The 23,673-nt window shown below is 37.2% G+C and overlaps 1 protein-coding gene across 4 annotated transcripts; it reads right to left on the bottom strand.

Moving 5' to 3' along the window:
* Window positions 1-784: 784 nt before the first annotated feature.
* hook3 (hook microtubule-tethering protein 3) lies at window positions 785-22,967 on the bottom strand. 4 transcript variants are annotated; one of them, XM_041969957.1, is made up of 25 exons: window positions 22,819-22,967; window positions 17,005-17,090; window positions 16,118-16,190; window positions 15,869-15,919; window positions 15,634-15,766; window positions 15,456-15,523; window positions 15,271-15,333; window positions 14,851-14,934; window positions 12,434-12,597; window positions 12,181-12,321; window positions 11,845-11,932; window positions 11,581-11,694; window positions 11,298-11,408; window positions 11,024-11,108; window positions 10,819-10,888; window positions 9,082-9,222; window positions 8,739-8,826; window positions 7,598-7,632; window positions 7,351-7,433; window positions 6,892-6,992; window positions 6,678-6,782; window positions 6,457-6,528; window positions 5,962-5,994; window positions 5,378-5,514; window positions 785-5,206 (listed from the first exon to the last, which is right to left on the bottom strand). In XM_041969957.1, the coding sequence occupies exons 1-25, from the start codon at window positions 22,873-22,875 to the stop codon at window positions 5,194-5,196; spliced, it is 2,196 nt and encodes a 731-aa protein (XP_041825891.1). In that variant the 5' UTR covers window positions 22,876-22,967; the 3' UTR covers window positions 785-5,193. The 4 variants fall into 4 exon arrangements, with proteins under 4 accessions (XP_041825891.1, XP_041825890.1, XP_041825892.1 ...); XM_041969956.1 differs by having other exon boundaries at window positions 785-3,981; XM_041969958.1 differs by lacking the exon at window positions 5,962-5,994 and having other exon boundaries at window positions 785-3,981.
* Window positions 22,968-23,673: the final 706 nt, after the last annotated feature.

The following is a 23,673-nucleotide window of genomic DNA, read 5'->3' as shown; positions in this document are numbered from 1 at the left end:
TAACTGAACATAACTAATCCCCCCTTATACTTGCTAATCAGAACAAACCCTTTAAATATAGGAAATTATGTGCTTTTCCTCCTGGAACACAGTAAGTATGGTCAGTAATGCTATAAAATTAAATATTTAACAAACAAAACAGTTTTAACCAAATAAATAGAACTAGATGTATGAATAGTGTCTGTGTTGCTTTCAACAGATATTTATGTATATTAGCTGTACTAGAAAGCAAAAACAAACCAACCCAGGATAGTTAGTGTTTGCCAACCTCGCAGCAAGATCGAAGCAAATGTTAAATCAAACAAGTATGGTTAATTCATGACTGTTGGAATTGTGTGAAACAGAGATAAATAGTGTGGACTTACCTGCTTTGTTACAGGGGTAGAAACTTAATTTAAAAACTAAATTTTTCAAGATCAATTTTGGAAATTTAACAGTATATATAGTATGGCATTGTAGACTGATTTGGGATGGGATTCTGGGAGACAATCAGTTTTTGGGTATGCTTGAGTTACAGGCCATAGAAAAATCCCTCTTCCTTAATCTGCTCTCTAGAGGTCTTTAGCTGGCATAGCCTTAATTAAACTGAATAATGTCATATTTAATTTTTTTTATTACTTTTATTAGCTACCACAGGGCTGTTTTTGTTCCTTTCCCCATAAATTTATATAACATGAGGAACACACTAACAAATTAAGCCTGAAGACTAATTTCTGCAACTTCATTGTTTAAGGTGTGTGTAGGTGTGTGGTCACTGAACAATTTACAGAAATGAGAAAACAAGCAGGCAGAATATTTTATTGTTTTTCTTTACAAGTTTTATTTACAAGGTTGTTTCCAGGTTTTGTGGTTTAGGAAGCACATTTCCATTAGCAGGTCCTCAATGAACAGATGTGAAATAAAACCCACCTAAGATGCAAATTTTACTCTCTCATTCTCAGATATTTAGATACTTCCTACACCACTAATACATACTGTATGTACAAAGTATTTGTATACAAGCAATATAAAACTTGGCAAATGGAAGGTTATTTGCTACTTCGGTATTTCAAATGAGTAAAAAAAATAAAGCAACCACAACACGCGTAATAATTCTGACCTGTGAGCAGCCTTGTGTTGCTCATGTTATCTAATACATTTGACTGGGCCACGGCGCAGTTAGCAGCAAAAACACACGGGGAGGGCAATGCAGATTCAATTCAACATAGTGAGTTTTGTGGATTACTTTAACTCAATTAAAATATTTAGTTTAAAAAAAATGAGGAGTTATACTTTCAACAGAGTAGCATGTTGTCTTTTTTCCTTCTTCACTGCTGATCAGTTGGTATTGATAAACCCTGAAAATGGCCCAAAGCTGAGTTCTGACATCAGGTAGTAATAACCACAGAAAATCTAAGCAAATAAATATGAAGTGGTAAATTTAATGGGGAGAAAAGGGAGAAAAAATCCCTTTTGAGCGAGATATTAAAAACAAAGGTTTTCCCACATCCCTGACAGAAATGCCAGCAGGTCCAGCAGTGTGGATGAGTTCCATTATTTACAGATTTCTTACCTGACTTCTAGGGATGGACGGTTAATCTAACTTAACGCTCCAACTGCAAGATGTTTGGTGGGTGCTTTATAAAACACTTGGACGAGACTATTTTCTGAATACACGCCACAAATGGAATTTTACCACTCAGTTTTGGAGAACAAACTCCTTCGGTGACTAATTTCGGCTGCTAACACTGAATCAAAGCTTTTTCAAATGCAGCTTTGAGCTTATGACGCTGGTCTTTGTTGCTGTCTAAACCTAAACACATCACCTGCAGGATCGTCGCAAATTCACGATTTCAGTCAATCGAAATGTGCTTTTTAGTTAAGAAAAAAACAAAACAAAACATTGCATACACAATATCTTTGCACAGTGATTTTCTTGTGGAAACCAGAGATTCATGTACTGTAACATTTCTCTCCTCCAGTTTACACCATTTGTTCAATGCATTGCTCCTTTTGTATTTTTAACTCCATCACATCCATTGTAACAGTATAAGTGATAATACTACTGATAAAAAGAACAAGTGTTAACACTGCTGTAGAAGCGGCAAAAGAATAAATAAGCCATTAAGAGAAAATACATGGCATTGATCAAATTATGGTTAAACGATTGAAATATCTTAAGTAAAACAGGGTATATATACAGAGAAAAAGCCCTCATTAAGCCCGCGTAGAGGTTAATTATCAAGCAGATGAATCTCCACTGAGACATTTTCTTTCCTTAAAAATGACATAACGCAGCTCATGAAGCAAGATGCCTTACTGCCTTTAAATCCTAAAAAACAGAAGGTTTTAAATTATATAAAAAGGCACTAAACTGGAGGATTCACTCATCTCTCTCATTTAAGTTTTTCTATGCATTTACACCTACAAAATGCATACAGCTTGGTGTAGTGTGTAAACTTCAAATTTTAATAAGCTCTAAAAATAAAACTTAAATAAGAAATTTATTTAAAAAAGCCAAACAAAATGTACAATATTACTTGCAGCAACATATGTTTCTCCATGTCTAAAACTAAAATTTGTGTCATTTAGAACACTGCATACGCAAGGAGTCCCCTTATTCTAGTTAATGCCAACATATAAATTCCTATGGTTACACAAATGAACAACACTGGCATCTAATGCAGGATGTCTTTAAAGTGAATAGTGTGAATGTTTTTTTTGTTTGTTTCTTTTTTTCTTAAAATAGTCTGTGAGCCAAATAATAATTTAAGGTTATTTACTGCATCTGCTTCCCTTTCCTTTCTACATCTTCACCTCTTTGAGCCTAAATGAATGGCCCTGGCATTAGCCTACACAAGCAAACGCAGTTTCACATTCTTATTTTTCTTTTAAATCTTATCAAAATATTGCTCAAAATGCATAAAAAGGTATGAAAAATTGCACTTAGCAGAACATATTTGCCCCAATTAGACCACAAATGATTTGCCTTAAAGGCAATAAATAAAATAATAAAAACACCTACACCAGAAAGACGAAGGAAATGACTTTTAAGTGTGCATCGCACGAGACAGAGGCACACTGAAAAGCATTGCAAATAGGCTTAATGGGGGCTTTTATCCTGTGTAAAAGCACATCAGTAACAATGTTGTTCATTTAAACACTTTGTAATCTTATGCTCCAGCTGCAATCTGCCCAAAGAAAAGCCTTCAGGGCAACACAGTGAAGCCCTGTAAAGCTCTCCTTATTCTAAAACGGGCTATATTTGATATGTGAGGTTTACAACAAAGGTAGAGTATGTCTCTAGAGCAATCTGGAGACGTGTTTAGAGGAGGCTGGACATAAACATTTAATGTATAGGTTTAAAGGATGTCGACTCCTTACTCTATACCATTCAGGCTGGTTGGCAGGGTACACCTCTCAAATATTACCTCCATCCTTCAACCATGCCAATTGAAACAGATATATGTAAATATGTCACTGAGGTATCCTCAAACAGCCAGCCAATTTCAAGATCCACACAAATACTACAGAAAACAGACAATATTGCTGTATCCTATCCCCTCTTCCATATGATATGTTGAACTGTAACAGACTGGATGCTCAAGCAGGCATGTCCATAAGAAATGAAAGAAATGGAGAAAAGACAGAGGGAAACAGACAGAAACAGTAACACAAGAGCATCATAATGAGCGAAGAGTAGCCAGAGTGGTGGAAAAGAAATTAATTGGGAGAAGAGTTTTTCTTTCTGACCCCATCCTGCCTCAGGCTTGTCTGGAGGTTATGCTGCACAACACTGCTGAGGGAGTTGTTAGTGCTCATGCTGCTGCTGCTAGAAGGCCGGTTATTCGCAGGCTTGCGTCAATGCAAGGTTCATGCAAACAGTACGCAGGGCAGGCAGTTCATGCATTGCATGCCTCAGCCTAGCCCAGCCATGGAGACAATGTAGGCCACAGAAAGGCTTGGGCAGGTCACTGGTGTGTCAGTCATGCAGTAACATTGCTGTTGAGGGAGGAGAGAGAGAAGTGATGGTCAGATGGGAGAGCTTGTTAGCGTGAATTCAACATTGCGCCCTTGATCTACTCAGACACAGATCAGATTAAGTTCAGAGTTAAGAGAAGGTCAATCGTGATATGATTTAAAAACAAGAAAATTGGTTAGAGAAAAGGATCAGAATAATTGCCTTTAGATAAGGTTCAAAATTCCTATTAAGAATGACACAGGCAGTTCTATCGAATGTAAATAGAACCAAACATTCTTATTAAATTATGACAGCAATCAACTGATTCTAATCTGATACGGAAAAGCGAAACAACTTAAATGCGCAAAACTAATTACAGCCAGCTTTGTGTTTGTAGCCCCAGCGTCTTCAACTTAGCAACAGTCTTGTGGTTAAATGGTTTTATGTCAGATCACTGATACAATCAATCTCTATGGCACATGAGGTGTTGTCCGACTATCCTCGTATATGCTGGTAGAGCCAAAACCAAATCAAGTAGTTTTGCTTAACAGTGACTTTGTTATTTGCTAGATAAAACAAACTTATAACGGCTATTAGATAGATCAGCATCTAAGAAAACCACCAAACTGAAGATTGCACATTCTTAAGAAACTTTAAAACCTGCCGAAGCACCTTTTCTTGGGAATAACCATAAAAATTATTGCTACACTGTTACCAGCCAGCAGTTACCAGCTTTCACATCATGTAGTCTTACTAGAAATCATTTAAGGAGATCATTCAGACTTTAAGTAGTCAAATCAAACATTTACATGTGATAATGCATCTTCCTTTGCCTCAATCAACTTAAGACTAATTCAAAATTAGATGACTTCCATAAAGCTACATTGTAAGACAGTCTCCAACCCAAAGAATACATGAACATCAAATGTTATCACAGGTAGAGATGTGCATAAATACTGCATGAACAGGTAGAGCAGTTCCTCTTATTAAAAATGACAGTAACTTGTCAACAAGATGTGTTTCTTCTGAGCCTTGCGGTCCAGATTATCTGAATAGTAAGTTTGCCACACAGTACAGGCTCAACAAGTGGTTGGGAGGGGACGAAGAGAAGATGCTTGGAGGGATTAGTTCCTATCAAATATACTGGGGTTTGAAAAAAGGTAGAAGTCTTGCTTCATAGGATTCAAGGTAAAGAAAGTTTAGTCAGGAAAAAAAAAACTGGTGCAACAACTGGGCAGCCTTGCCCGGCATCTCTACCTCATGGATCTGATTGAGAAGAAAAACAGAAAGTCAATAGGCAGAATGCAGTAAAACAAGAACTCGCATTAGACATGAATGTAAATAGTGTGCCTCAAAACAGGCACACCTACTGAATGCAAGTTCAGGGGATCTGAAAAGTAGCTTGTCCCAGTATTTTTGGGTTCTACAGCCATCTACCTTGCGGTAGCTGGCTGGACGTGGCCTGGGTAGGAGCGGCGTGTGCTGGTGGCCTGTCTCTGCCGGGCCAGGAATGACTGACCAGAGCCCGTGTTAGCAAGTCGGTCTTCAGCCGCCTTCTTCTGCAGCGACATGCCCTGGGAAAACATAAAAAGGAAGCATCTTAATTGATGGTAGAGCTTTATTTGTAGGTAGAGCCAACACCTACATAAGACTACAAAATGTTTTAGTACACAAAGTCTGCCACCATCAGTGCAATAATCCTCATGCTGGAAAAAGTTAATTAGGCTAGATTTATTAGGGCTGATTTAACAAATCACAAACAATATCAGGTATTGATCAGATGCAGAAAGGTGACAAATCAAAGCAAAAATTGACACAAAGTGTTGCTCTGCTTGTCTGCGGTGCTTTGACGCTGGTTCGACTGGAGGGACCATATGCCATTTTTCCAAAAGATATTCCCTCTTTTGTTTTGATGATAGAGGTAAGAGCCACAAGTCAGTCCAACTGTGTTCAAATTGGCAGACATCAGGTAACTATAAAAGTCATAGGCCATTTTCAAATTCATCAAATCATTTACTGACCCCTCGTGGTCTATGGATCGGGGCAGTGCCATTCTGGAAGAGACGACACACACCAGGAAAGAAATGGGATGACTCAAAACAACTATGTATTGACTTACAATGATCCCTTCCCTCAAAGGGAACATTTGGACTCAATACATTCCAACACATCACATCTCTGACTGTAGTAGGGGCCCTTAGTCTGGGCCTAGGTCTTCCTTTAATTTGTTATCCATCTGTACGTTATGAGCAAACATGATCTGCTATCATCATAAAACAGTCTACGCTGCCCTCTAGTGGCTGAGTTGGTTGATAACAACATCCAATTCTTCGCTGGATATGAAGCTGTTTTTGCTTGTTTGATCTATTTTTTGACTATTTGATCTATTTATGACTATTGATCCATTTTTCTCCTTTGCATAAAATCTCAAAATAGAGCCATAACAGAATTTAAAAAAAGAACACTGGCAACCAGAGATACCAGTGGTGGTTTCAGTCTATAAAGCTGCTTCTCACCATGTTGTACCAGGCTGAAACAATCAGTTTCTCCTCGTGGTCCCTCTGGCTCTTCGTCTTGTCCATTTCTTTCTGTTTGGAAGAAGCACAGATACAAAAAAAAACTGAAGCCTTTCAAGAATTTTCTAAACTGCACCCCAAAGCTATCCTAATGTTAGAACTCTAGTGACAGATATAAAAACATTTTTTGTAGGACTGCTGATGGATTCTTAACTTTCTACCTCCAATGAATGCAACATCCTCTCCTTCTCCTGCAGCTGGTTCTTCAGCGCCTGGACTTCTGGACCTGAACCCTGGTTCTGCTTGGGGTCCAGTGTCCGGATCACCTGTAAACAGCAGATTTCATATGTTTGCTTGTTTTTGTTTACTTACAACAAACATAAGGGGTAAGTGTACATCCAGTAAATGATATTTAATTGATGAAAATTCACTCACACTCTTGGCTTTTTCAAGGTATTTCTTATATCTCTCTTCCATTTGCTTCATCTCTTCATCTTTCTTTTTCAAGGCTTCTTCCAGCTCTTCTACTCGTTGGGCTAAAAAGGGGGAAAACATTGTAGTTTAGCTGCTTCTACAACACCTCTACACCGTCATTACAGCTCTGTTTTCAGAATCAAGCCTCTTCCACTAAAGCCAATGTTTCACTCTTCAATTTTAATAAAAGCCACCTAATTCTGCACGATATTGATGGCTTCTTTCTTTGCCCAGGTTTCAAATTTCCACCAAGTTTACTAAAGTTCACTTTGGTAGCTTTTGCATTATTTTGATGCCAAACAGAGAAATGAAAATAACCCAATTTCTCTTGCCTTGACAGCGGAATGAAAGCGAAAACAGGAAATCAAAGAGAATGAAAATCATCAGGTTTCAACAATTCAGCATTCACTCCAAACTCACAGCTGGCGTTGTACTTTGGCTCCATTTCATCAATGAAGGCATTTTTCTTCAATAACTCATTGTTTAATTCTGTTACTTTTTCCCTGAAATAAAAGAAGAAATCATTGATTAAAAGTGACCCTTTTTGTCTTATAAATGTTTCATAGAAAGCACTCTGGGATTAAATGATAAGGACACATAAAAGTCATTTCCAGAGAAATTGCACATAATTCTGATCCAGTGAAAGAAACATATGAAGATCACTTACATGTGCTCTTCATATTTCTTCTTAAGAATTGAAGACTTGGGGGAAAAAAAAGAAAAGAATATCATGTTAAATAACACATGTTCAAATTTCTGATCACTATGGTATGTTCCCCTTCTTTTAAACAGATAAATGAATTCATATTTAATATTCTTTCAAATCAAAGTTGCAAAGAGTCCTGAACATTGCTAAGTATGTCCATTTGGGAAAAGTGAATATTAGACAAGTGTTAGAAACTTTCATCACATACTAAATCAAAGCGGGTATGGAATAATGATCAATAATGAGTTTGTTAGCAATATCCACCTCAGCTTTGTATACCTTAAACCAACTTTGTTTAGATAGTAATAAAATGTACAATAAAAGCTGCACATCTTTTTTTTATATTGTATTTGGAATCAGAGCCAGTAATGAGTGTTTCAGTGTGACATGTAGTCAGGCGGTATGCAGCACACCGGTGTAAAAGCCAATCAGTTCACACTATGGAAAGATCACAGGTTCTGGTTTGTTACAGGATGTAGTTAAAGGGGGAAGCAGGACTGGGTTTCTACTCAGGGAGGTGTTCTCGCTCTATTTTTGCTCCAAACATTTTTTCAGTGCACTAAATATACTTTATTCTATTTTTCTATACTATACATTTAATTCAGGGGGAAAAATAAACAAACAAAAAAGACAACATCTTGAAGGTAAAAGTAAATAGATATACTTACTATAGTCTAACAGTGGAGCATTATTTGAAAAGGAAGTGGACAAGGGTTGAAACTTGTTTACCAAAAAGCAAAAATCTTACACAGACCAAATGTGTAGAATTTATCATTCATGTAATAATCTCAGTTGTCGTTTAGATTTTTGGCACTGACTTAAAACAGTCCAGCCCCCTGCCTAAAAGCACTAAGATAGGCAGAGTAGAACAAAATAAAAAGTCATTCTGATGCTTTTGGCTACACAGAGGCCAGTAAGTGCATGTTGAAAAAAGTGATGGTCTGTCTTTTTAGCCTTGAAAGTTGAAAATAAAATGATCTATGAGTGTAATGTAGTGTTGGAAAAGTGGTATGACTGGAATTTGGATTTTTTTTGGTTAATAAATCTATTTCCACTGATATCAGAAACACACAGAGTACAGAAAAAACATGAAACCACTTACATCGTCTGCTTTAGAGCCCTGTTCTTGCACAGTCTTCTGCAGTTCTTCTACCTGACTCTGTTCCTCCATCAAACGCTGATTGATTAACCTAGATAAAACAAACAGAAGGCCAATTTGAAAACATAGACTTTCACACTGCAGTGAGCAAACTGATAGCTAAAAAAAAAAAAAAAGATAAATAAAACATTAGGTCTGTGCAGACAAAGAGAACCTTTGTGGGGAAATGAATGGCTGACTGATTAACACTAACATGCAGGAGAAAAGTGACACTCAATGTGAACAAGCCAAGAGTCCCTGCAGCAAAATCTTTCTTTACCCAGCAGAAGAACGAGTCTGCACCGACCTGTTCTCTGTCTCCAGTTCATTTTTTCTTCTGTTGGCATCTTCTAGTAGACTCTGCAACAGAGCAATCTTCTCGTTGTCAGAGCCCTCCTGGGCCAGCTTCAGCATCTTGTTCTCATGCTGAAGACGGATCAGGTGTTCGCTTTAGAAACACATTAGACAGTAGCAGGTTAGTCTAGATAAGGTAAAGGTCCTTAAATTTACTTCAGCCAACCAGATCCAATCTGATCACATTATCAAGCATGATTAATTCTATCCATAACTTACAGAAACATAGACAAAGACACACAACTCCATCTCATTAATAATTAAAGCTTTACAGCAAATAAAGACTCATTCCTGTTGCTGTAATGAGAGACTGCAAGTGTTTGACCGTCACACACTGACACCACCAAAAGCTAAAAATAAAAATAAGCCTGAGTAACCCCTGTGGTTGCTAAGCTGGGTCAATAAAGGTTGCCTTTTTTCACACAACATTGATGATCCAAATCAGGGGTGGTACAGTAGCAGGTAAAAGCCGTCAGTATAACCGGTTTGCACTTAATATCAGAAAAGAGTCAACCAAACAATGACGGAGAATTTAACATTTACAAAGGAAGGTGAATGACTAGGACAATCTTATCTTGGACACAGGTCTGTAAAACATCTAAATAAATAGTGAATAAGAGGGCTTTGTGTTGGGGTAAACATTAAGACAGAGGGTGGAGAGCTGGGTCATTTCTGTGTCCTGGCATTTTGCCCCTTTGTCAGATCACAGGTTGGTTGTTAGTCTGTCGCTTGACTCATGTTTTTTAGGGTGTAGCTAGGAATTGTTTTCCAGCAGGAGAACCGACAAGTCTTTCCATTCATTTCCATATAAAACTCACAGGTCCTGGCAAGCAAAGGTAGAGCCAGGGTAGAACCAGTACAGTAAACTGAGATAGGAATAATATTTCCAGCTGATGCTCTTGCTTTGTCAGCTTACATAATGTAACACTAAATCCCTGACAGGGCTTTTAAAAGCAACAGGTTGAAGCTGAACAGACACTTAAGAAACACAAATTTGCATTATTTCAGACACCAAGTGGACATTTTTTCTAGTTTAGTCTAAGTAAATGACTAAATATTACCATAGCAACACCTTCAAAGGCTTTCCGAATGTGAAATCAGGTCATGCCCCAATAGCATTGTTTGGTGAGTAATAAGTTTCTTAAACTTAATTCATTTAAGGCTTTTCCCCCTCCAAAAAAGCAGCTTTTCAAAGATTAGGATTAGTGTAAATCCACAATTGTTCTAGGTTCAAAAGTGCTGTAAAAACCCAAAAGCACAGTATTGAAAACTCCATCTTAGAAAGCTGTTATCAGACTGATGCAACTCTTGCACAGTTGTTTCCTAAGTTTCTACAGAGAGCCCTCTGCTAAAATTAGCTCCCTTAAACAGCAGAAAAACCCAATGAATAGACTTAAGGAGCTGGTTACACCATGGATGACTGCACCACGGATGTTCAATACTGTCCAAAACCTTGAAAAAAATCTTTGTTTAAAGTAACTTTCTTTTAAGTTATTTCCTTTTTTTTGCAAAACATTTAGGAACATGTCTAAAATAAAAATAGAGATCATTGATTTCCACACAGAAATCCTATCTTAGTTTCTATTCTTTTACATAGTTTGAATGGCTCCATTGTAAGTTGTATGGTTTTTCCAAAAAAAAATGTATTAGAACGGTAAAATAATTTCTGAAAAGACGTTTATTATTTTACCGAATCTCTGGAGTGGTGATCTCAGCTGCCAGCGAGTCAGAGCCGTCATTGTTGACCAGCGGGAGCAAACCTTAGCAAACAGATAACACCCATTAATACATGGTCGTCTCAGCTGGGAAAGAGCCGGTAGACTACGCTCATATTTAAAATAAATAAATAAGTTCAATCAATCCAAAATGCATGTCTCAGTTGGACATGTCTTTACCTGATGTAAGCTGTCCCTCTTGAGCCTGGACACAATGAAGTTCCTCAATTGTCTCCTTTAGTGAGTCTCTCTCAGTCCTCATACGCTACATAGGAGACAGAGTTAAGATCTGAAATAAAGTCTCTTAATGTGCTTGAGGTTGTTATTGTTTTTGATTTAAAGTAGGCCAACTTTCTACCCTAAAACATGACCCAGTACTTGCATAGTTTGAGTATTAAGAAAAATACTTTTTGGACTATTATTTTCTCTGTATAGTCAAAATAAATGTACATACATCCTTTTCTTTTTGTAGTGAGTCCACTTTCTCTTTCACACGTTTGTACTCAAACTCCATCTTATCAGCTTTTTTAGACTCTTCTGACAGTCGGTTCTGAAGTTCCACTACCTGTGCAGAGAGAAGACAGGTCAACAAAAGGCATTATCTCCCCAAAATATAACATCTGACTTGTGCATGAGAGCATTGCAACAGCAGAGGGGCGTTACACTGCACAGCCAGGGTTAGTGCTCATAATGAGCTTTGCATATGTGTGTCGACATGGTTGCTGTCTGTTGGGTACCTGTCTCTTGTAGGTCTCCAGCTGGCCCTTGGTAGCATTCGCCTTTCGAAGCTCTTCTTCCAAGCTGACGTTGGTCTGCATTAGTGCTGTGTTTTTCTCCTCCATAAGTTTATTCTGAAACAGAGTAAGCAGCAATGTTAGCTTACTTTCTGATTGCTGTTTTCCACATTTTTTTAAAACATCCAGACAGTGATGGGTATTAAAAGATAAGAAAATTTAAATGAGAAACAACACAAAAGGATATATGGATCTGTTTGTGTGTACCTGTCTCCTGAGGAGCCCCATGTCCTCCAGCTTTTTCTTGTAGTGTTCCACTGTGCCCTCCAGCTTTGACACTTTGTCAGAAGAGTGCCTGAGAAGGGGAGCAGTTCTGTTTTGTGAGGTTCTATAAACTAATGCTAACATCCAAAAGGCTTTTGGTGAAATACCTGGGATGTATGTTTTAATCAGCCAGTTATTAGAATCAGACAACTTTCAGTTTGCTCGTCCAATCAAGTTCACGTTTTCTGATGTTTTTTTGTTTGTTTTTTTTCCGCTCAGTCAATCCAGTTGTAAAGACCTCTCCTATTCTCTGATGCACTGTTAGTTCTGTGTTCTTACCTGAGGACATCCATCTCATCCTTGAGACTCTGCGCTTCATCAGCCAGTGAAACAAGCTCTTCATTCTGGGACTTCACATCCAGGAGTTCTTTCTCAAGCTCCTCACAACGGATTCGGTAGTCGTCTTTTGCTGCCTCCAACCTACAAGATAACAATAACAAATCATTACATTTAAACATTATAGAAATCAGCATCAGTCAGTTCAACTTTTCCTTGTTATGTAGCTAAATCTTTGCATGTTGCAGCTCCACACCTGAAAGTTTCTTCCTGTAGTTGCTCCAGTTGTGTCTGCAGCTGGAGATGTCTGCGTCCAGCAGGGCTGTTTATGTCCTCTATGGAGTCAGACTGGTTAAGTCTCTCCATTAGAACTTGGTTTTCCGCCAAAAGACTGCTCTTCTCCTCTTGCAGGGCAGCAACCTGAGGAAAGGAAGGTGTTGAAGAAGAGTGTAAAGAAAGGAATGTGTGAGATCAGCAGAGGAGATAGACAGCAGGGATTTGGAAGGGTAAAAATGGAAAAGCAGGGAAGATAAAAGGAATGAAGGGAAACAAAAATGCAGAGAAATATAGATGGAAAAAATGTCAAGGATGAGAGGAGATGCAGAAAAGGGAAATGAGTTAGATTAGAATGAAACAAAAATCAAAATGATTTCTCTCAAGTTACTAAAGTGTGCTTGAAACAACTTCTTAACACTCAATCCATTAGGTCACCGCAACACACGCCAACAAGCCAAATGAACTCATGTAGCAAGGCTGCGTCTGGGTTGATGCTGTCATCTCAGTGATAGACAGGAAACCAAACTCCACACGAAGCAAAGCAGAATAAATAAATCTGTCCTTTATACTGTATATGCATTTTTTTTCCTTTTTTTTTTTTTTTTAAAGCCAAAGCTTTTCTGGAATTCTGGCAGAGTTACTTGTGATATTCAAAAAAGAATTATTGAATTTGCTCCGTTTCTATGGTAGAAGCTATATAATCGTGTGGCAGAACTTTGTATTTACCTTAAATTATAAAATACAGTATATCCCACCTGCTGAGTCTTTTGTGTATTATGCAACTAATTTAAAATAATTTTTAAAAGACTACATATATACAATTTTAAACCATTTAACCTTTAAAATGTATGCCATATCATAGAAATGCTGGTAACAGGAATATGTAAAAGCACTCTGGAAGAACTTACACATGTGTGAAAGTTCTCTCACAAGCTTATATCACATCAAAGATGTGACCAGGACTTTAAAAAAAACAATATGGGGGATCAGCTCAATTCAAAACCAGAAAGAGGTTACCCAGAAAACATGCTTGATCATTTATAGCTGAAAACTGTAAAAAAGAAACACACAAAAAAGGGTAATTTTTCTATGTGAAAAGAGAAAATTAAGCAGATGAAAACTACATGGGAATAATTTCCTTTACTATTTTTTTAAGAAGAAGTGACTCCTTCCTGGATTCAAATGCCAACCTCTTTCCGTTGCCATTCATTGTTGCAGTAGGAAAGCATGACACACACCGAGGTAAGACACGCTGAGGGTTATTAGTGAGGGGGCGACATCTGACACACCCAGACAAAACTGCAGTTGAGGCTGGTGTGCCCATATTGGACCACTGTGTAAACGTGTGCACAAACATTTGTGCACAAGCGTATACACACACATGCACACACAGTGTGGAGGAGGAGAATTTGGTGCAAGCAGACTTTTAAAAAAAAAAAGGACTACTTGACACACCACACATCATGAAAGGAAGAAAGCAGCACAGAAAAAAAGAAAAAGTTTGGATTTACCCTCTCTTCTAGCTCATTAAACTCTAACCTCAGTCTATCACGCTCTTCTTGGACATGGAGGGCCTTTAAAACAAGGCACACAGTATTGAAATGGTAAGGAAATAGGAGGAAATCCATTCAACAAAAACGTTTAAAATTATAGCTCCAATTTTCCTGAATTAACCCTCCATTTGCAGACAATAAGTGTAACATATGTGTTTCCCATTTTGCAGAGAAGACAGACATAAAAAGTATGGCTTCTTATTTTCTTTCTGTTTTTATGCAAAGATTAAAAAAAGTAAACGATTTCACAAGGAAAATGTATATGTTCCCATTAATAACAACAAAAATTGACAGTTTAGATACCATGTCATTGTAGACCAGTTATGTCCAAATATAACCTAATAATATATCTATATCACTAAAGACTGGCAACATCATTTAAACAGTAATTATTTGCAAAACACTACACAAAAAATATGAAAAAAAGTTTACATTCAATATAGATTCAAGGTTGGATACAGCAACTATTTATGCATTTTACCATTTACTTGTCTCACACATGTTAAAAGTAACAATAACAATAATAATAAATAAGACCATGTTAAACCAATTTTGTTATCATAGCAGGTATTACCATACTGATGTCACTTGGCTACAGAATAAGATGCAGTGCAATTCACTATGTTTTCATCACTATTATAGATGGACAAGGAGGCAGATGTGCTACCAAAATAAATAAATTAAAAGACAAATATTAACAACAAATAACAATGCTTGTGTCCAAATGTAAAAAAAAAGTGTCAAAAACCTATAACAGTTTGGATGGAAAATTAGTCATTTGCAAGAGTCATTGAAAAAGGGTTATGTGTTAAATCATGGGAGATAATCACTTCCTGAAACTAACCTGCATGTCAAGCTCACGGCACCTCTGGGCGATCTCTTCCTTTGTAGCCAGAGCATCATTCAAATCCTCAACAGTCTTCTTCAGCTGAAAACGGAGAATACTGTAACTACTGGAAGCAGTTTGCTCTAGTATTTGTGAATGAACTGCAGGAACTGGGGCAGATGGTTGCTTATACAGCAGCTTTATTTTGTCTACCTTAGCTCCTATTTAAAAAAGGAACTTCCCAAAATTAGGAGAACCATCTGCGACATTAACTACACAGCAACAGGTTCAGATGAACGGTGTACATTAACTGATTAAACATGCAAAAATAACATCGGAACCTGCCATTACAAACTTCTTTGTAATTTATATAAAGGACAGTAAAACAGGAACATGGACATAAGAGACAGAAATAAGTGTTTTTAAACATCTCCATACCTGTCTGTCTAGATCCACATAAGAGTCATTTCCCCCTGTGACCGGAGTCTCTTTACTCATCAGCTACAGAAACACAAACAGATTATTGAAAAGTGGTAAGTTACACACAGCATTACCAAATTAGTAAAGCAGTCCCATTTGCTAAGATTGTTTGATCAAGGACAAAAAAAGAATGATAAATCTACCTCTTGGATGGCTGTCATGACAACATGCTGCACCGACTCCTCCATCATCATTATGGTTTGGATGTATTCTACAGATTACAGAGACGCAGACAAAAGGAAGGTAAATTCAAGTTCTTGAGCCCTTAGCAAAACACACACGCAGAGGGAGGGAAAAATAAACAGTGCATAAGAAAATCACCTTGTTTCTGTTCACAATTAACAGCACATCCTAATATGAGCTGTAGCATCCGCCCAAGTTCTGCTGCATCAGAATGTTCTCCAATCAGATTAACATCTGGTAGTGTGAAGTCATTGATGTGCTGCCCTAACACCTAGAAAGGGACAAATTACTTTATGTATACTGTGTCATTATATTACAACAGGATTATGGTTGATGAGATATGTGTTAGAATTTCTCAAAAAAGTCTTCTTACCTCCTGGTTATAATCTAAGATCCCTTTGAGGATTTTCTTTAAATTACTGATCTGGGAAAACAAATTTAAAAAAAAGCTGTAAATTTTAGAAAAACATTGGGTGGGATAGCTTTAATAGTAATCAATAATCATGATTACAGATGTGCAGTGCTTCCATAGATCAAAGAAGAACAGACTGATGCTGCTTCATATCAACTGCAGAAGCATGAAATGCCACATCTATATCTTTGAGAAAAAAGCTTTTCTTACCTTTAACCTCCAGTTGTCCCCAACCTCTGGCTTGACTCTGCTGATCCAAGCATCATTGAAATACACTATATCTCTAAAATATTCAGAAAAAGTAACATGTTATGAGAACACAAAACATACTTTGTAAAATAAGCCTAACTCACACTGCAAGATTTTGAGCCCAGTTGTCAAGTTGCAGAAAAACAGCACCAGGAAAATCAGTCTAATTGATGAGCATCAATTGCTTAGTGTGAACACCTCAGCCATGTTTGAGATGCTAGAAGTAGTAAAATCTGCTTAAATCTCTGAAATGTTGGATATTTAGAAGCCGTTGGTGGGGAGAAGATGGTATGTGAGGGATGACAGCCAATAAAAGCTTAGATGAGAAAGACCAAAGTGAAAAAAACTATGGTCTACTCAGGAAACTTGAGAATTTGGTTAATTGTTTTGAGAATATCAAAGTCTTTCTAATGATATCAGCTTGCAATACCATGACAGACACAAGACACTGAGGAGGGGGAAAAAAGTTAGTTCTCTTCAGTCATCAACAACTTAAACTTGTTACATACTCCACGAGAAGCGAGGAGTTTGTTCTTGTTGTCGAGGCTGCAAGAACAAGAAAAAAAGTTTGTACTGGTCCCGTCAACTCATACTCCACGAGAAGCTTTGTGGAAGCGTTTCACACACATTAGTCAGACGAGTCGGGATTAAGTCTGGAGAAAAATCTTGGTTATGGCAGATCAGTTCTGGAGTGTGAAGCCACTAAGACTTAAAAACCCCCGATCACAAGACGGCACACAGTGTGAACAATACAAGTTGATGACACACAAAATCTTGCAGCGTGAGCTTGGCTTTATCAAAGCACAAACAAAATAGCTACAGGTGTATGTTCTACTCGGGTAGCTTACATTTTCTGCAGAGCTTGGGCCATGACGACACCACTGGTTAAGTCTTCTACGGTCTTGCATGGCGCCTCCACTCCAAATGTCTGAATCTAAACAACAAAAAGAAACACAAATGTTGAGTGCTGGGTGAGATACAGATCTTGCAAATGTACACAGCAACCAGTTCATCAACCACTTTCAAAAAAACGTCTCAGAATTCAAATAAACTTTTCAGAAACATACTAATCACAACTCATGGCTGCTTCATAGGAAGCTCCACTGTCAGAGTGATGACTAGTAATAAGATGCTAGGATGGCCAACCTTTCACCACTGAAATGTAAAGAGACAACTGGTGAAAAATATCAGAAATTAAAAAAAAAAGTGGTAGTTTTTGTCAGGAAAATCAAATAAAACCATCAACTGGACAAGAGTCAAAGTTTTGTTTTTCCAGTGTCTCCATAAAAACTGTATTTATTTGATCCACAAGCAATAGAGAGATTACTCATAGTCCCTATTCCAGCAGACTTTGCTCGTCACTGCTTTCTTATTGCATCACCTTTATCGTGGAGCAGATCTTTTCCTTAGTTTCAAACTACATTCCTGTGTTGTCACATTTCCTTCTTTCACATATGGTTCAGACAGAAAGTCTGCTGTCCAAACAGAAATTATACTCTACAGTCTAGATGCCAACGACCCATATGCCAAAGGAGGAAACTAAGAGCAGGAATGTTGGATTTCAAACAGGAAGAAACTGAGGAATTGTAATGCTGCCTGAGTATAATTTAGTCTCTTTCACTTTTCTTGGCTAAAAAGCATGCAAATATAAACAATTCATCTACAACTGAACTTTAAGAGATTATCCAAACTCTTTCAGTAATGGGTGATCAATTGGACACGAAGAGTTTATCCTGAATCCACATGAGATACTTAAAACTAAAGAATATATTCACACATATTTAGATGAACCTGTTTCAAACACAAACTCACTTGAATCTGATGATTACAGATTTTAGTGCAAAGTAGCATTAAATGTATCTTAATGATCTTGAGATCTTAGCAGCCATCATCTCTATATATAGCTACAATCTACTTCCCACTTTTGTGCAATTTTCTGAAAAATAATCATTATACACAAACATCCTGTCCAATTATTGCACAGCATGTAATTCTAACTAAGCATAAACCAGATTTTAAAAGAGGTAAATTAATCTGTGATTTTAAATTTTAAATTCTTAAGCAGATTATATTAGTCTGAAGAACTAGAAAGCTTTTGATTAAGCCACAGAAAGCAACAGAGTTGCATCATCATTAGCAGGGACGGGGAGTGAGATCAGCAAACAGGAAGACACTTGACACTGCAGTCAGTACGAGGACAAAATTCACATGCTGTGAGGGCAACATGATGCTGACAATAACACCCACCACTACTAAAATCTATTTAATCTAAATTACACAATTTTACACATCTGTTTTATTCTAGTTTAACAGTAAAACTTAATTTTACTGTTTCAGTGTAGAGCAGAGTATTAACTCTTACTGTTTCCTTTGTTATATTGACCTTCTGAGATCAATTTTGCATGAATATATTCAACTTTTAAAATTACGGACTACAAAAACAACTAAAAGAGCTTTTAAGGCTGCTGAGCTCCAAAAACATGGGCATCTTGTAGCTAAATCTAGTCACTGGCCTAGAGCCAACACAAAAAAAGACCAAAACAATACCCCTGGTTACATAACACTAATTACCAGTGAAAAGGAGCAATGCTTTACCTGCTTCAATTACACATGTAGTGACTGCTCAGTCATCTAACACTTCAGTGAAACATGTCTCTGGGTTATATTAACATTTCTGAATGAGATGGCACATCAGCTAAAATACATCCAAAGAATAGCTAGTGAATGCTTTTTAGGGAAAAATAAACATATTAAAAACACATTTGTACAATTTACAAAACCCTGCATGAGGAATTTATTTACTTCTGGATATGCATAAAACTAAAGAGGGTTGAAACAAAACAAAAATGGTACAAAAAGCTGTATGCAGACCTATTGTTCTAACCCAACCACAACATTTGGTCTGCATCCTTTCCCCTCTGCAGGAAAGATAAGGAAGGAAAGAAAATATAGGATGAACCAGTAATTCAACACAAAGACTGTATGCTCTGAACAGCTGTCAAAAGGCTGCAAAAGCATTTGTGCAAAGGAAATTAACTAATAACCCTTTATATGCAATGCTTTTAGTAGTTGATGACGGGTTGGAAAATTGACCAGCACCTGTTTTTGCATTTCCCCCGGTTCTATCCTAAACCACTGTCCCCTAAAATTCTGTTGTAGTAACGGCTTTATACAGCCCGAGCAGATCTGAAAGGTATTTATTACACCATCACATCAACAACCAATTAGCTTATTACGATGATACTAATCATGAAACCTTGGAGGCTCTGACCACAGAAAAAAAAGGTCAATCACCACTTCCGTTTCTAATGAAATGAAACTTGCTGTGTTTACATAACTCCTATGGAAAACTACATTAATGAATGTTCTGTTGTGCTGCTCAAAGCTTAAATGCTTTAAAATGCTCTTTAATGTTCAACATTAAACCCCCATCTGTGCCTTTAGCTGTGGGATTTGTGCAATCACTACTTCAGCCTTTTCTTAAAGTTTAGCCTTGATTATGCAGGTGATTACAGCAGATAATTGATTGTTATGAACATTTATACGTCTACATTATGTGCTATTTTTTTTCCAGAATATCTTATGTCTTATTAATGTTTTATCTATGAGTGGAAAAGCAGAATGATGAATGAAACCCAATTAATTCTGGAAACAAAGCATTGTGTGGACTGATGCGTTCAGCCATTCTAAATGAGCTAGATTTGCTCCTGTTTCATGATCTTAATAGATTACAACCATTCTGCTTTGAGCACACCACCCAGAGCACTGTGCTAAAGGGTACATATAAGATCTTAAAAGAAGCTTAAACCATAATACCCAGTTTACTATGGAAGTTATCCAACACAACTAATACTTACTTATAGGACAGAACCATACTCAAAAGTTCAATGTGCAGCAACAAAATATTTCTAATATGTTGAGATGTAAAAAAAATTAAGTTAAAAGGAGGAAAAAAAACACAAATTACAAAAAACAAACAAAATAAATAAATAAAAAGCAGGAAAAATAAGTTTGACTGCACGAAGTACATGCAGGAATTAAACAGACGGGCGACCTAAGGGCCAAAAAGGAAATATACACCTAGATGTTTGCAGAAACTGGTTAGAAAAGAGATGGTCAGACAGAGGTAAGAGCATGCCTCGCTCAGCTACAACTAAAGGCAGCAGAAACATGCTAATTATCGCATAATGATAGTGATCAAGTTTAAAGAGGAAACTATAATCACCACAGGGGGCTGAACATCAGTCAGCTCTATGTTTACAATATATGCTATATTAATTAAATAAAAAAAAAAATCCACACTACATTCATGTGTGCTTACTTGGTGCAATTTTAACAAAAAAAAAATAAGAGACCCCCCCCCCAAAAAAACATAAATAAATAAATAAAACAATGATATGAACTCTTTGCACAGATAAAACAGTCCACAACAGCGGAGGAAAAATCTTGGAGCTCTTCCGCAGTGCGAGTTATTTATTAAAGTGATTTAAGTCCAATTGTTGGTTTGTATCAGTGTTATTATTTTGTGATAATATGGTGCATAAACAGCATAAACAAAGGCAAACACAAATGATCACTACGGCAAAGCTTCCAACTTCTGATTATGTAGCAAGCCATAGGCAGCTTCTTTTATCATTTATAGTTAGACTCCTTATATACTTCATTTTAATTTAATTTTGTTTACAATTGCGATCTTTAACAAAAATAAAAATGAATGTCACCCTATCTGGCTGTGTGGATGTTAAATCCAGCTTGAAACAACATGATGGAGAGAGAGAGTCATCATAACAACTTATGAAGATTTTCACATGGGTGCAATAGTAGCCCTGGGCCTCTGTCTGAACCTGCAGTCCTCCCAAGGTGTGAGACTTTATGATTACAAAAACTCTGTAATCAAAATATTTAATAGTACAAAAATCTCCACTGCACTTATAAATGATGGGGTTTATTTATTTATTTATTGTTTATATATAATGTATGTCATTCTTATAAATAAATCTTTGAGTAAAAGGTTGAGCACCAGGTGTAGTAGAAATGCACTTATTGAGAAAATCAATGGAATGAAAATATTTTTTCGAGTTTGGTTGCCCAGTTGCAAATAGGCTTTGTTTATGCTGTAAATGAAGCCTCTGCTTTCCTGGGAGACTCAAAGACAGCAAGAATTGCATGGCAAAAGCACAAGGTGGATAATGTCATTAGTCCACAATCATTACATTGTGCAATCACCAATTTTAAATTAGCTCTTGCCTCCTAAGTAAGAGTTAACTTCAGATGATGATTGTACTTAGAGTCATTTCTACATAAGTAAAACCAAAAAGAAGTCCAGTGATTAATATGTCATAAGACATTTTCATGCACTTTTTTCCCTATTCAATTTATCATCAGGTTAGCGTTATCCATCAAGTCAAATAGACTACACACTGCCTTCCTGCTACACCCATTCATAAGAGGTACCGTTTCAAAGACACTAGCAATGAAGATCCTTTGGCAGTCAAAAGTCTGGGGTCTTTAACTATCATACCCTCTTTTCTGACATCCACCTGAAACTGATCTGAGTCCAGCTTCCCTCTTAAAAGCATGCAACACAAGGAAGCACGTGTACAGATGTAAGGTAGCATCAAGCCCCTCTGTCTGTGTCATATGCATGATTTTATTATACACAACTGACCCATGCTGGTATTATTATGTGACAACAAGTTTGTCAGGCAAAGTGTCAATAATATGACATCTCAGCCCGTCCATTTCCATTCCAGTTAATAAATCCAAGTAATATTCACTGACACAAGCTTCTGTTACATAAACTGCAACATTTCACTTGTATGAAAATCTATATTAGTTAAGAGATATTCTGGAGTTCTTGCCACTTAAGATATATGAGCTGAACAATGTAATTGTACTCGTTTTTTCTCCTTTTAAAATCAGTTTATTTTCATTAATGAGAAAAAGAAATAAAAGAAAAAGCAAGTAACCGTTTCGAGCAAGTAACTCGAAAGCCAAATTCATATTTTAAGTAGTAGCTGTGATGTTTCATTTAATAATGTAAACAAGAACCACTAAATTAGCACGTGGTTATAACGTCTAGTAACTGTTTTATTGTATATGTTCAATTTCTATTTTCAAGCTTTGACTAGAAAGAAGGGGCCTGAAGACCATGGGAAGTAAACACATATGACACTTGGATATGGGAAAGGAATGACGACGGACATGCTAAGATCATGGTACACAACACAACAATGATAGGAATTCAGTACCAACGCAGACACTGAGCAGTACGTTAAATGCGGAGAAGAAGAAGAAGAATTTAAAAAAAGCTTTCACCAAAGGAGTGTTAAATTCTCCCATGGCCAATCCCCTTGTTTCAACACAAGGCAGAGATTTAGCATCGGAAAGTTGAGCTAACGTTGTGTAAAAGCGTATTTGCTCTGAGATAGAATCAAACTCAATGGTAGATGGTTTGCTGCTGGCTAGCAGGGATATCAGTAGCTAAACACAGCAAACAGCTGGCCTGCATACGTAACCAAAGCGAGCCCGTGTCATTTTCCTCTAGTCAGCTAGCGTTCCACTCCGTTAGCTCATCGAGCTATCATTAGCCTTGAATGCTACCTAGCATCGCCGGCGCCGGAGAGCTGTCACTGGAAAAACATTATATTTGTATTTCTTACCCATGTTAAAAGACTTTCACAGAGTTCCATTCGATCCAAAGACTCTGATGTACTCATCGTTACCCAACGTAGACTGACTTTGTTTGGCGAGGGAGCCTAAACTAACAGTAAGCTTTCATACACTGTCTGGCTCTCTGGGTGTCTCACAATCCGTCAGCCAATAGTCGGGTTCGTTGCTTGGCCAGACCGGCGTCTACCAGAGGCGGACCGTGTGGGCGGAGCTTCTCGTCTGTAAAGGAAAAATCCCACGAATAACAATATTTTGCTTAGATTTTAAAAGCAATGCATGTAATGTAAATTTAACTTTTATATAACATAATAATAATAATAAGAAGAAGAAGAAGAACAACAACAACAACAACAACAACAACAAGAAATAGAATAAATGAAGAGATTAGTATTCCTTAAAAAAAAAAAAAAAAAGAAAGAAAAAAGAATGCACTAAAGCAATGGCAATTACCCGCAATGCACTATATAATACTTTTACTTTTTGTCAGGCAAAATGTAATATGAAATAAGTCCATGTAACTACGTTCTCATCTGACACCTCACTGAGAACCTCCAAAGCCAGCACTGGGAAAGTGCATTGCTGGCAAAGCACTTCTGACGTGTACCAAGTCCTTTAGTCAGTTGGACTGACTTATCTAGCATCAGAAGAATGAAGACACACCAAGCTCAAGCCAAGTACTATTTCAAGCATGATAAGTATCCTGACTGACAAGTAGTCATGGACTACAACAAAGAAAACCTCAAGACTGTTTCATTATATTGCATCATAGTTTAATTTCAAATCACTTAAGGGCATTGTTTTGTTGCAAACGCCTTGATCTAGACTAGAGAAAGTGGCACAGAAGA

This window comes from Melanotaenia boesemani, chromosome 19, assembly GCF_017639745.1.
Source record: "Melanotaenia boesemani isolate fMelBoe1 chromosome 19, fMelBoe1.pri, whole genome shotgun sequence".
Taxonomy (NCBI): Eukaryota; Metazoa; Chordata; class Actinopteri; order Atheriniformes; family Melanotaeniidae; genus Melanotaenia; species Melanotaenia boesemani.
This window is presented reverse-complemented; position numbering and strand designations above follow the sequence as displayed.

What these genes read in the sequence shown, in the direction of transcription:
- hook3 (XM_041969956.1), bottom strand. Translation starts at nt 22,875, where the DNA reads ATGAGTACATCAGAGTCTTTGGATCGAATGGAACTCTGTGAAAGTCTT. An exon ending in TCTTAGATTATAACCAGGAG is followed by an intron (nt 15,767 to 15,868) that starts GTAAGAAGACTT and finishes GTCCCTTTCTAG; the next exon opens with GTGTTAGGGCAGCACATCAA. An exon ending in TTTCAGCCTGGTACAACATG is followed by an intron (nt 5,995 to 6,456) that starts GTGAGAAGCAGC and finishes CGTCTCTTCCAG; the next exon opens with AATGGCACTGCCCCGATCCA.